General features: G+C 40.5%; 1 protein-coding gene across 1 annotated transcript in view; it reads left to right on the top strand.

Annotated features, from left to right (window-relative positions):
- LOC149452213 (plasma membrane calcium-transporting ATPase 4-like) overlaps positions 1-15,070 on the top strand; it is a gene marked incomplete at its 5' end in the record, with an annotated part of 272,400 nt that overhangs the window by 106,634 nt on the left and 150,696 nt on the right. Inside the window, 2 exons of the mRNA XM_089689635.1 lie at positions 9,482-9,716; positions 9,901-10,080. Coding sequence (XP_089545761.1) covers positions 9,482-9,716; positions 9,901-10,080 — 415 coding nt within the window. The remainder of the gene's footprint in view (positions 1-9,481; positions 9,717-9,900; positions 10,081-15,070) is intronic.

Here is a 15,070-nt window from a genome sequence, read left to right as displayed (position 1 = left end):
CATATACAGAGTACAGCTGCAAACATACATTCACCAATGTCATATACAGAGTACAGCTGCAAACATACATTCACCAATGTCATATACACAGTAGGGCTGCAAACATATATTTGCGAATGTCATATACACAATGGAGCCGCATGGAAAATTGCTATGGTGCACAAGTAAACGCCAATATGGCTGTTGGAGGAGGCACTAGAGCAGCTGTAATACCGGAAATACGTCATGACGTTTGCAGAAGGACGTTTGCGTGCACCCGGAAGTGGTAGTGGGGAGTGTTAGTGGATGGGAGTGTAGTTAGGAGAGTTTAGTGGTAATTTGCAAGTCTATTTTTTGTTCTCGACAGAGGAGCTGATCCTCATTTGCAGGGGAAACATTACTAATAATTGTTGTATTTTCAGTTAAAACCATGTCCAATTCCTAGATACATTGAGGTACATAGCAGAGGTTCAAGATATTCCATAGAAGAAGTTATTGTTCTTCCTAACTATACAGGTGGCACAGACACAAGCATACACCCAGGGCCACTGTTAGATATCACGGGGCCCCGTACAGCATACCTGACAGCCGGCCCACCGCCAGAGAAAATATCCAAATTATATTTATGGTAAAAATACTCTAAAAACTTTATTAATGTACACCATCCCAACCATATTCCTGTGAAATCTAAATGATAAAAATGTACTGAGTTCATAAATAAAGCTGTGTGTGTAATTGAGGTTTTGGGGCTCATTCACATGGGTGCTGTGGCCTGTAGAGTGTGAATCACTGGTTTGTTTTTGTGGCTGTTGCCGTTTGCAGGCAACCTATGTTACACTATGGAAATGCTGCAGGTCATAATTTGACAAGCATATGGGTGCAGGTGTGCAGCCCTGAACACAGACAGTGAGCATTCAGGGCCACTTCCCCATGCCTTCACACCTGTCAGATTAAAACCTGTATTCATACAGCTGCTGTGTCCCCATAGTGTAACAGATGGCTCCAGCCACATGAACAACCCACTCCTTCATGCTGTACAGGCCAGAGGACCTGTGCAAATGTGGCATTTTTTACTTTTTTTTTTTCCCTCAGCTCATTAATTTCAATGAGCTGCCTAACATGTGGGAACTTGCAAAAATACTGCAGGCATATTATTTTAAAAGTGTGCTGGACCTAACCGCACAGTAGTGTGGTGCCATGCGCTTTGGTGGCTGTGAATGCGTCTGTGTTTACCAAACGTGTGGAGGTGCAATTAAGTTTTTTGCATGGTACCTGCACACATCTGCAGAGGGCATTGCATTTCTTTGCTGTGCTGGAAAAACGTGCTCTTGCATGCGTTTCTGCACCACAAATGATGTGAACAAGTCCTAAGGGCCAATTCACACTATATAAACACAGTCTAGATGTGTTCCAGATGCGTTTTTGCAGGCACTTTTTTGATGCATGTTTAGCATGTTCCAGAGCACTTTGGATGCGTTTTTGACGTGTTCCAGTGCATTTTGGATGCGTTTTTTACATGTTCCAGTGCATTTTTTTATGCATTGCAGTTATTTTTTTTCCCCCTCTCTTTTTCTTCAATTTAATTAGGGACATGTGCGTTTTAGTGCGTTCCAGGGCGTTTTACCGCATTCCAGTACAGTTCTAAACAATGCAGCCTGTTCGACTTTTTTGCAGCACCTGCAACACACTGGAACTGCAAGCGCCGATGTGAACTATGACATTAACAACCATATAACCTTCTTTCTGTGCGTTTTGGATGCAAAAAAAGCAACTGAAACACATGTAGTGTGAACTGGCCCTAAAGGTTATTATAGGTAAGGGAACAGGACTGACCAAGAATTGTGAATTCAGTCAGACTAGTGGTGAGATAGAATCAGGAATCATATAATAATGCAAGATCTGAGCTGTAGGTGATAGGAAATGAGACACATTAGCTTGATCAGTAAATAAATAGTTAAATAAAAAGAGTGGGGCGGGGATACATAGATTTGCAGATGAAGCAGGTGATGATGGGGGGGGGGGTCAGGTTGTATAAGGAGAGAGGTTTAAGGGTTCGTTTACACTTGACTTTATTTCAAACTCTTGCCAAACGGCCCTATAGCGTTAGACAGGCGTTTGAGGAGCATTAAAAATGCTTCCCAAACGCCTGTCTAAGCGGTTTTAACGCTCCTCAAATGCTGCCCAAATGCCCTATGCGCGGTTTTGAGGCATGTGATAAGCATTTGCCAAGCATTAAAACTGCACCACAAATGCCTGTAATTAAGTTAAATGGTATTAACGTTCCGAAAACGCCTCGCAACCGCACCGCAAACGTCTGCCAGGCATTTGAGAAGCGTCACCATAGACTTGAATGGGAGACTTCAACTCCTCCTGACTCGACATGAGGTGCCAGTTTTGGCGTGACACAACGCTAACGCTTCAGTGTGAACAGCACTGTGTGCTGCCATGTGCAGAATTTTCATAGGCGTTTGAGAAGCGTAAAAAATGCTTCCCAAATGCCTGTCTGACGCCTGCTGACAAAGCTAGTGTGAACGTAGCCTTAGAGAAGATAAACAAAGTTGTAATGAAATATAAAGAGAAGGAAAATTGAAAGTTTCAAACTTGTCAGAAGAAGAGGACGCAGGTAAGATTCACTCCCTTTCCACTTTCTAGTCAGTAGCCAAAATCTTATTTGATTGATCAATATTCCTGGCACTGACAGAACCCTGGAAATTGATCTCCATATTTTGGGCATTCACAAATGTCAAGGACCTTACAATCTAAGACCAGAAACTCAGATATATACTAGGCCCAATTAACCTAACAGCATGTCTTTGGAGTGTTGGCAGAAACACACCCGTGCAGAGAAAGCATGCAAACTCCAGACAGGTGCAGCCATGACTGGGATTAGAACCCATGACCCAAGTGCTGTAAGTTTTGAGTTCTAACCACTAAGCCACTGTGGGAGACAGAGTTTGAGTTACATTGTTTAAAAATAATGATAAAGCGAGCGCTGGTAAAATTATATAGACTACTAAAATGGTATTACACAAGATAAATCTAGGTATAGATATGAAGGTAGCAGCTAGCACTCAGGGTATTGGCAACAGTCCAAAAATAGAAATATGTTAAAGTAATAGTGCAGTGCTATAAATGCATGTTATCAATCATAAACGCATGTAAAATCAAAAAAGTGCAATAATGATGTAAACTGGTAAATGGTGCTAAAAAAAGTTCATATCATTCCTGAGTAATGGAATGTCTTTTGTGTGAGAGTACCAACTCAGAGGCAAGTGCCTATGAATGGCACGTGTGTTTTATCCGTGACGAACAGTAGTGCATGAACTCGTGAAAGGTAATCCAACCTTGGGACGGGTGTACACTCACCAGAACAAAAGTATTAATGCGCATGGGTTATACACATCACACATCTGGGGGTGCAGCAGTATGCTGGCAGCTATGGGTTAGTCATCCAGCTCCATCCATCCATCAAGGTGGCGACAAATTGCATACGTTTTTAATATCCATAGGCAATGATTTAAAAGCCTTTTCAAGCTAGCACTTTAAATTTACAGAGGAGTTCTAGTGCTAGAATTACTGACCTTGAACTGACATTCGTGGCAATACCTCACATGCATGGTGCAACAGCTGTTTCCATACTGGCACAGGGTCAACGCTCACGAACGCAGGTGCGCTGGGGGGCAAGGGTACTTTTTTTTTTTTGGATTTTTTTAAAATTATTTTTACACTGTCCCTTTCATTGTTTTTATTTTTATTTTTTTTTAATCGCTTTTCCTGCTATCACAGGGAATGCAAATATTCCCTATAAATTCAATGGGCATTGTCATATATTCTTTTTTGAGAAATATGGGGTCTCTAGATATCTCCTCTGCCCTTACATTATCTAATCAAACCAATATAGGTGTGATCAGATGTTTTCCCAATTTACAAATGTATTACATATGTATGTATATATATATATATATATATATATATATGTATGTGTATGTATATATATATATATATATATATATATATCACAGGGGCCGCCTTGTAGCAGTATATGTACTGCGGGCGGTCTCCTAGTGGTTATACCTCACCAAAACATGGAGATCAGCTTTAATTTACTCACCTGCATGCTAATTCTGGAAAATATCCATGGCGTCCACATCAGAAGAGAATAGGAACTATCTGCCTTGTACTGGACAGGGGCTCAGTCCTTTCTCCTATATACAGTGCTCAGCATGAGTACATCATTTTTATGAGTACACCCCTTTTGAAAAGTAAGATTTTAATCAATATTAAATCAATATTAATCAAGAACACAAAAACATTTTTCAAACTTTTGACAAACCTGATTTTTATAGAATATTTGTTTAGCTCATTACATGAAAGTAAGGTTATTAATATAATACAAAATCTTTACTCAAATTAGTTGGTGCAAAAGTGAATACACCCCACAACAAAAACTACTACATCTAGTATTTTGTATGACCTCCATGATCTGTAAGGACAGCACCAAGTTTTCTAGGCATTGAATGAACAAGTTGGCGACATACTGCAACGTATCTTTTTCCATTATTCAAGAACGACCTCTTTTAGAGCCTGGATGCTGGATGGAGAGTGATGCTCAACTTGTCTCTTCAGAATTCCCCATAGGTGTTCGATTGGGTTCAGATAGGAGACATACTTGTCTACTGAATCACTTTCAACCTGTTGTTCTTCATAACTGCAATAGTGGCCTTAGATATGTGTTTTGGATCATTGTCCTGTTGGAAAAGTGCATGGCGACCAAGGGCACGGAGTGATGGTAGCATCTTCTCTTTCAATGTACAGCAGTACATCTGTGAATTCATGATACAATCAATGAAGTACAGCTCCACAACACCAACAGCACTCATGCAGCCCCATAGAAGGATACTGTCACCACCATGTTTCACTGTAGGCACCATGCACTTTTCTTTGTACTCCTCAATTTGTGACGCCATACAGTTTTGAAACCATCCGTTCCAAAAACGTTTATCATGGTCTCCAGAGTACAGAGTCCCAGTAGTCGTCTTCTTTTTCAGCATGGGTCCTGGTATATTCTAGGCAGACTTTTTTGTGCATGGGCTTTAGGAGAGGCTTCATTCGTGGATGACACCTATGCAATGCCATTCCTCTGCAGTGTTCAATGTATTGTGTCACAGGAAACAATCACCCCAGTTTGGCTTTCTACTTCTTTAGCTAACTGCAGTGAACTTGCACAGCGATTTTCTTCAATCCTTCTCATCAGAAGACGCTCCTGTCAGGGTGTTAACTTCCATGAACAGCATGGATGGCTCTGTGAGATGGCTGCAGTTCCATCTTTGTTACATATTTGTATCACTTTTGCTACAGTATTCTGTCTGATAAGTAAAGCTTTGCTGAACTTCTTGTAGCATTCACCTTTCTTGTGTAAAGAAATTATGTTCTTTGTCAGGCCTTGCGACATTTCTCTTACATGTGGTGCCATTGCTGACAGAATGAAATGGGGAACGGATTTTCTTTAAGTTTTGCCCTTTTATAATCACTTGTCTGCTGGACACCTGTTTAATGAATAATTAGACTCACCTGTAGTTGAATTCTTGTTACTTAGGATTTTGTTGGCTAAAATTTAGCTTTGCTCCTAAGACTTTCATTGGGGTGTATACATTTTTGCAACATAGTCTTGAATGAAATTGTTAGGAAAAAAACTTTTTGCGTGTGTGCAAATTAACAAATCTTGTTTGCAATCAATGGCCCATATTTGTGGGAGTATTTTGTAATATAGTGTCCCATAGAAAATTTTGATTCTCAAAAGAAAGTAAAGGTTTTCTGACAAATCTGTTTGGGTGTACTAATTTATGCTGAGCAGTGCATATACAGTGCCTTGAAAAAGTATGCATACTTTTTCTAATGTTCTCTAACAAATCTCTGAGGGCCTCACACAACAGCTGTATTTAAACTGAGATTAAATTACACAGAGGTGGATTCTATTTACTAATTAGGTAGCTTATGAAGGCAATTTTACTTAGAGGTGTCAAAGTAAAGGGGGCTAAATACAACTGCATGCCACACTTTTCAGATATTTATTTGTAAAAAAATCTTAAAACAATTTATAATTTTCCTTCCACTTCGCAATTATGTGTCAATTTGTGTTGGTCTATCACATACAATCCCAATAAAATACATTTACGTTTTTGGTTGTAACATGACAAAATGTTGAACATTTCAAGGGGTATAAATAAATTTCAAGGCACTGTAAATCCCCCATCTACATCATAGCGCCCACACTTGTCTGCTCAGCATGTGACTGCTCTACGGTGCAATGGCACTGAGTATGCACAACCAAACCTCCATCTAAGTAATGTGTATAAATAAGCAAATATATTTGTATTATTGTTTGTAATCTACAGTAATTGTATAAGCACCTTTATAGCCCCAATTAAGTTATCAGCATTTGTGATTGTTTGAATATACTTTCAATATTTATGTATTATTTGGAGTCAACAGTACTTTTGGAAGCACATTTAAAACCCCTTGCGCTATTATTGACATTTGTGAAGGGGTAGAAAATTGTCTTGCATAAGGGGGAGTCTAAAATGTCCTGACAGAAAAAAAAGCATGTAGTGCTGTTCAGTGGTATTTAAAATATGTGGCATCAATGGGAGAAATTTTTTTCTAATGTAGATGGAGGAAAAAATATCTAGCATTGGTTGTCAGCGAGAAGGAAAATGCTCTGGTGTCAGTGGGGAAAACCCAGCAATGGAGGAAGAGAGAAAGAATGCATTGGTGCTCAGGGAAGGAAGGAAGGGGGGGGGGTGTATGGCATGCATTTGTTCTTATTGGGGAAAAGGGGGACATTGATGTGTAGTGGGAGGAAGGGGGCATTGGTGTTCAGTGGGGTGACGTTTGTATTCAGTGAGGGGACATTTGTGCCAGTGGAGGGATATGTTTGTTACTTACATACAGTTGTGTTCAAAATAATAGCAGTCAGACATCACTAACCTGATCACTGTTTTTGGTAGAAATGATATTTCTGCATGGCAAATAATTTACTAGCAGGTGTAGTAGAGTAATAGAAACCCAACAGACCCAACAGTCATGACATGCATGCTGCTGATTCTGTGTAATTGAATCACTAATTGAAAGGGGCATGTACAAAATAATAGCAGTGTGGCGTTCTATTAGTGAGGTAATTCATTCTTTGAAAAACAGGTGGCAATTATTGCCCTTATTTAAGGAAGGAAGGCAGCAAATGTTGTACATGCTGGTTACAGTGCATTTCTCGCTGAAATTCTGAGGAAAATGGGTCGTTCCAGACATTGTTCAGAAGAACAGCGTACCTTGATTAAAAAGTTGATTGGAGAGGGGAAAACATATAAAGAAGTGCAGAAAATGATAGGCTGCTCAGCTAAAATGATCGCAAATGCTTTTAAATGGCAACCAAAACCTGAAAGACGTGGAAGAAAGCGAAAAACTACCATTCGAATGGATAGAAGAATAGCCAAAATGGCAAGGACTCCGCCAACAATCAGCTCCAGGAAGATAAAAGAAGGTCTAAAGTTACCTGTGAATACTGTTACAATTAGAAGACGCCTATGTGAAGCCAAGCTATCTGCAAGAAGCCTTCGAAAAGTCCCACTGTTGAAAAAGACATGCTGAAGAGGTTACAATTTGCCAAAGAGCACATTGACTGGCCTGAAGAGAAATGGCGCAACATTTTGTGGACTGATGAAAGTAAGATTGTTCTTTTTGGGTCTAGTGGCTGGAGACAGTTTGTCAGACGACCCCCAAACACTGAATTCAATCCACAGTACACTGGGAAGACAGTGAAGCATGGTTGCGCAAGCATCATGATATGGGGATGTTTCTCATACTACGGTGTTGGGCCTATTTATCGCATACCAGGGATCATCGATCAGTTTGAATACGTCAGAATACTTGAAGAGGTCATGCTGCCTTATGCTGAAGAGGAAGTGCCCTTGAAATGGGTGTTCCAACAATACAACGACCCCAAACACACCAGTAAACGTGCAACATCTTGGTTCCAGACCAACAAGATTGGCGTTATGGAGTGGCCAGCCGAATCCCCGGATCTTAATCTAATAGAAAACTTGTGGGGTGACATCAAAAATGCAATTTCTGAGGCAAAACCAAGAAATAGAGAAGAACTGTGGAATGTAGTCCAATCATCCTGTGCTGGAATACCTGTTCACAGGTGCCAGAAGTTGGTTGACTCCATGCAACACAGATGTACAGCAGTTCTCAGAAACAGTGCTTATACAACTAAATATTAATTAAGTGATTCAAAGGAAAGCAAAATCTTCAAACATTTTTCAGTTTATATAGTGAATGTTTGAGTTTGTAAAGAAGAATACAAACACTGCTATTTTTTTGAACAGTCTAATATTCACTTTTCTTCAATTTATTTAGAGGAACAACACAAATTTGATATATTTTCCTTCTTGTTTTGATTTGAAATAGATTGTGTAGTGTTCCCAATGCATTTGTGTGTATGGCAATAAAAGCTATTAGAAGGATTTGAGCTTTATTCACTTTTTTTCAACACACTGCTATTATTTTGAACACAACTGTATATTATGTTCTGCATCCTTGTGCCAAAGCATGTCTTCCAGAACCAAGAAGCTATTGTTGAGCAGAAAGTCACTCACTTGAACAGTGGTCATAGAGCTGAAACCGCTGGATCAAATGGCCTGGAGTCACAGGACCCTGAGATTTTGTTGAAAACCTGGTGCACCCCATTGGAATATGTGATAGTTGGGTGTATGCCAGTACTGCCTGTTGTATAATCACTCCAGGTTTTGTACACTTAGTGTGCATGGGAAAGGGGGGGGGGACCAGAAGGGAGCAATGTAGCAAATTAGAAAGGTGGGTAAGGGTGGAATGAAACACATCGGAGAAAGAAGTGCTGAATGAGCAAAGATGGTGTATAACTATGTGTGATTCGGTAACCTTAAGTACTGCAGACGGGAGGCAGGAAGTGGTGTCCTTGAAAAGAGAGCTGGGAGTGAATGCTAAGGAGCAACGCAGATAGCGAGTTGGCGCATGCTCATTAATTGTATATGTTTGCACTGTAGGAAGTATAGGCTTGGTCTGTCTAACAAAAGATTTCCAGTTATTTTCATTCAAAGATTTGATTAGCTATCACATGCTCCCAATTGCTGTTGTCGCTTCTCTTTTTGCTGCTTCTCTCTCTGGGGTACAGGTGCTGACTGGCTTCTCAGTCAGTCTTTCCTTGATTTTGTCTCACACACAGCCATAGTACAGAAACAGAAGTGGATTTGCAGACAGTGGCTAGGAACTCGCTCTAGCTGATGGATAAAAATCTGCAGTACTCTAATGGGTTTTTTATTAATTTTAAATACATTTACTGCCTTATCACAATGGCCATTAATGCATGACATAGTCGATTTTAAAGTTTGTGTGTAAACTTTGCACTGCAAAGTTCTGAATTAAATCCTAAACAATATTAACCAGTACAATTTTTTTTGTGCCGCAGATGTACAAAGATTTTGGATCAAGGAGGGGAGGTGTGCCCTTTTAAATCTAGGGATCGGGATGAAATGGTAAAGAAAGTGATAGAACCTATGGCATGTGATGGACTTCGAACAATTTGCTTGGCATATTGTGAATTTCCAGCAGGGACAGAACCAGATTGGGATAATGAATCTGATATTTTGTCTAACCTCACTTGTATCGCTGTGGTGGGCATTGAAGACCCTGTTCGGCCAGAGGTAAACTCTTATTCCTTAGAATCTATTTAATCCTCTTTCTTCCAATATATGTTCACTATAATTGACTTGCTGTTTTACTTATTGCTGTTTTACTGATTACTTAAGAAACATTTTATTTCTCATTTCCCATTCTTTCACGTATTCCCGCTCCCAAATTTGGTCTTCTGTTTAATTTTCTTGTTAGGTTCCTGAGGCTATCCAGAAATGTCAGCGTGCAGGGATCACAGTACGCATGGTAACCGGTGACAACATAAATACAGCTCGAGCCATTGCTACAAAGTGTGGTATCCTTCAACCTGGGGAAGACTTCTTGTGCCTTGAAGGCAAAGAGTTTAACACATTGATTCGAAATGAAAAGGGAGAGGTGAGCAAGAAAACGTATGTGTATATTGACTTTTGTGAAAAAGAATTGATAATCTATGTATTCTCCCCATTGCACACTGACACCCATGGAATGTGTATTCTTATCTTTATTACGGATTTCTTTGTCCCGGTCCAATGCTGTTACAGGTGCTCTTTGCCCATTTCTTCCTCTGGAGAAGGGCTAATCCCAAATGCTGCAGATAATGACGTGGCATCGCTCTCTGCAGCATTGCTTTTATGAGTCCAGGCCAGCGGGTAGAGCCTTGATGATGACCTAAGTTTTCAGGAATTGGGTGTAATAACATCAAGTAAGAGAAGTAGCAGCCAGGAGACTTCTGAAGAGCCTTCTGGGAAAAGAGCTGGAGATTGGGTGAGTATAGCAGTTGGAACTCCTTTTTTGTTTTTAGAGCTGCTAGGTGAACCAGAGTTTGTTAGAATGACCAAACGGAAGCTGGACTTTAAATCCAAGTTTTAACTGTACCAGATCAATTATTTGTTATACAGTATGTGTACTACAGTAGTTTAATGACTTCCATTTTTATCTGGTGTAGCACTCTTTTGGGGGGGGTTATGAGAAATGGCCCTTCTGGGCAAAAATGTTATTTTCCTATGCAGTGGGGCTGTGACATATGGGTTAAAAGCTCATTTTTGTCTAGGGTTTGGTAAGCGAAGATATACTTACCTAATCCACCGATCCTCTGTGTGCAAGAGCGGTCCCCTCCAGAGCCCCACTGTATGGGAAAATAAACATTTTAACTGGATTTCTGCTTTAACAGGATTTTGCTCTAAACCTGTAGGTAAATAAGAGAACCAGAACCTTCGCTTAGTGGAAGAGTGGGTTTGATAACGTTGTCAGTACTTCCACTCAAGACAAGGCCTTTGTGAAGAGATGGCATTCCCTTCCTGGGAAATTAACTAGTAATCTGATCAAAGTAATTGGCAGTAGAGAAACTGCTGCAACCAACATATAACATTAACCATAAATATATAGCAGTATACCAGTATGGAATTAATACAAGTTTTATATAGGAAAAGATGAATAATAGTAATACATCCAATGTATAAACCGGTATTATCAAGCAAAGGAACCAACAAAAGTTCTGGTGGAAGATTGTACGTATACCTGGGTAAATATACTTAATAATAAAGACACAGTACATCCACATGAATGTTGTAGCAAAGTTCAGTTGCAGGGACCTCTGAGGATGATCTCGATGCAGCGTTTGTCTTTGTGTTCAAGACCTGAAGACAAGATGTGCGGTGATGGGAAGATCTTCCAACCATTGTCCAACCAGCCTGGAATGCAGCTTCTCACTGGTAGAAACTGTGGTGTGGCACAGGAACTCAGTCACCTATCTACTCTGCCTCTTAGCCCTTAGTAGATTATAATCTGTCATGCAATTGGACTTCTAACTAGGACAAGCAGCCATGCCTAACCTGGTTCTTGCCTATGCTGGTTATCGAGCTCCAAGCTAAAACTAGAAATAGAATTCCAGACCAGAAGGAACAGGATTAACTATATTAACAGGAGTTGCATATACTTTCTATTGCAATAAACAAATACACCTAATATACTGAAAGGTTACCACAACACGCATACAGTAGCACAAGCCTAGCTACTCTTATGGCACTGTGCGTGTGAGATAACAATAGGACAAAGATATACTGTCTTATCACAAGGATTCAGGCACACACCCAAGAAGCTATGGGGAGCTGCAGTTAAACTATTAGAAACATAGGAATAGTTGTATAATATTCCCTTTTGGCCTGGATTTAGCAGTATGGACAGAACATGCGACTAAGAATGTCTTTCTTTCTCCACTTCCACTTCCTCCTCCTGGGGTTTTTAAAACCATCCTCTCTGGAAGGCACAATTTTTTTTGTAATCTATATATAGATACATTTTTGGACTGTGGAGAAATGATTAGACTGAAGCTACTTGGATATTGCTGGCGGTAGCCTGGAATGCCAGCAGAGCAAGTTTACCCAGCAGGGTGTGTACAGCAGAAGGGTGCATATAAGGTATTCATCTGGAAGAGGATTCACGCATACCCCTGGTGGCGGGTTATGGGAGATAAGTTAGGCACTGATGTGAATGTACAATATGTATGTAAAGCGCTGCGTAAATTGACGGCGCTATATAAGTACCTGTAATAATAATAAGAAGAAAGCCTCACATCAGACCTCCTGGTGATGTGGAGATTAAAATGACTTACATTCTAGCCTGCAAAAAGATCAAAGGAACCAGCTGTGGACTGGAGTGTTGACCTTGGTCAAGGCATTTTGATTGCAAGGTGCCACTGTCCCCTAGTGGAGGACAGCAACATACTTCCTGGAGGATGGTCAGGATAATACCATACTTCCAGGTGATTAGGGAGGACAGTCCCTTATAATTTATGGATTGTCGCTCATTTTTCAAAGGACTACACAGAACAATGCTAGAGGGTATTGGTGGCAGGTAATATTTGGACATTTTAATTATTTGATACATCCCAATGTGGTATTAGTTATTCTTGCTGTGGTTTTGTCATTGGTTCAGGTTTACATGTGTTTTGACCCGACATTTACAGTACATAAGAAGATCCCACATCTGTCTATGCGAGTTGAGCAACAAATTGACAGTAGGGTCTCTTCATACAAAGTAGAGGCTTTGCTGCTGGTTAGGAGCTCTGAACTACCCCTAACATGCAGAAATTGCTGTAGAGAAGGCCATACTGAGTAGGCCTGCCTAATCCCAATCTGTATATACAATGAAGGGCTATAGAGGATTAGGAGTGGAATGCTTAATTTTGTGGGTCATGTACTGATAGAAACATAAATAATTCGCCATTTATAAAGATCTCCAAAACCATATTTCTGAATCTTTACCTGCGTACTGCGTTCAATGGGAAAAAAGACTTTCATGACAACTTGACACTGGAGGATTGGGAGCCAATTTGGCAATCAGTCGCCAAATGCTCCCGTAACATACAAGCCTTGGAAAATTCTTATAAGGTCCTTTCCCACTGGTATTTCACCCCCGCACACATAGCAAAATCCCCGGCTATGTTGCTGTACGATGGAGGGCTTGATGTACCATATCTGGTGGTCTTGTCTGGTGGCCCGGAGACTGATTCACTCATTTACACAACTCAATCTGCGGAAAAATCCAGGAGAGGCCCTCTTATTTCAAGGGATAGTAGGGGATCCCTGGCATTTCCGCACCTTGATCGGGTTTGTTTTTATGGCCATGAAACAGACCATAGCGTGTGCGTGGAGGACACCAGGTCTTCAATTGAAGAGATCAAGTCCAGAGCTCAGAGCTTTTTAATTACGGAAAGCTAACAGCCATACTAGAACACAAACATGACCAATTTCTCTGTCTGACAACCTTGGCTGGATTACCAACCGGTATCCCGTTTTACTACTTGTTTTTTCTTTATCTATGATCCCTGCACGCTCAAATTTTACCTCTCCCTCCCCCCCCCATTAAAAACCCTTCCATACTGGGACTCCTGCATCTTCCATTTCAGGAGCCCTTATCCCTCCGCATAAATGTAACCCACATATCGGAAACAAATAGATAATACTTTACAATATTTTTCTTTTTTTTTTTGTTGTTCACCAGCTTCCTCATTATAATTAGGCTTCCATAAGCTAACCATTTTTAAGCCCCGCCCAATACAATGGCCACCATGATGTGGGGGTGTCCATTTAGGGGACCAAGTTGCATTTTTCTCCTTTCTGAACCGCACCTGTACACTCTTAGCTCTGCATTGTTTTATCAATCTGTATAATATGATCCTTTTTTTTGCTCAGAGCCTCTATTGCGTGTGCCTCTATTGTCATTATAAAATTTATGTGCCTGTCTCATTTACTTATCCTATGTCACATCTTATGGTATATTTCTCTGTGCTATATTTGTATAATATTGCTTTCAATAAAGCTTTTACCAGAAACATATCAAACTGTTACTAGGTTCAACATACAGTATATATGTATATAATATGATGAGAGAGTTTCTGTACTGTTATAGTTAAATATATAAATTAGGTTAAACATTTGGTTGGGTAAGGCCCTCCTCAAGCTTCAGTATGCTGGTTAATGTGTGGTATTGAGTGTGTGCTGTTGAATGGTGAGTTATTGGCCACCCCTTGCTTGTAGTGGACACTATCGTGAAGATGCCAGTAAGGAGAAGACATTGAATGGTGCCATAGAAGTGGTCGCTGAAGAATGGTGGTGATGTGCCATTCAGGTGCAAGGTAGCATATATTGGGAAGCATAGCAGGTCTCAATGTCAGACATTTTTGGATTGTTCCATAGAAGCGGTCTCTGAAGAATGTTGACAGTATGCCATTTAGGCACAAAGCGGCATATGTTGGAAGGTGCAACATTTGTTTTTATATATATATGGTTAGACTGAAGCCATCTGGATATGGCTGGGGGTAGCCTGGAATGCCAGTAGAGCAAGATTACCCATCAGGGTTTGTATAGCAGAGGGGGCACATCGTGTCTTCATCTGGGACAGGATTCATGCATACCTCCTGGCAGTGGGGTATGGAAGAAAAGAAAGCTTCACGTCAGACTCCTTGGTGATGTGGAGAATAAAATGACTGATGTAATGACCTTCAATAAGATCAAATGAACCAGATATGGACTGGAATGTTGACCTTAGTCAAGGCATTTGATCACAGAGTGCCACAGCACCCTAGTGGAGGACAGTAACATACTTCCTAGAGGATGGTCGGGGTAATACCATACTTCCTGGTGATTATGGAGGTCAGCCCCTTATAATTTATGGATTGTGGATCATTGGACAGAGGACTACACTGAACTGGCAGAGGGTGTTTGTGGGGGTTGTGTCTGTGAGTGCTTTAAAATGTCAGGGCCACCTATTTACAGTATTTCACTCCCAGAGACAGGAAGTTATAATACATAATACATGCTGCTGCTATTTTTGCACCTAACAGCAGGGGGAAGCAGATTCCTATACACTCTCCTTAGTTAAATCT

Source organism: Staurois parvus, unplaced genomic scaffold (assembly GCF_062004578.1).
Source record: "Staurois parvus isolate SC_StPar_1 unplaced genomic scaffold, SC_StPar_1.0 ptg000488l, whole genome shotgun sequence".
NCBI lineage: Eukaryota > Metazoa > Chordata > Amphibia > Anura > Ranidae > Staurois > Staurois parvus.
Note: the sequence above shows the minus strand (reverse complement) of the source record. Positions and strands in the feature narration are given on the sequence as shown.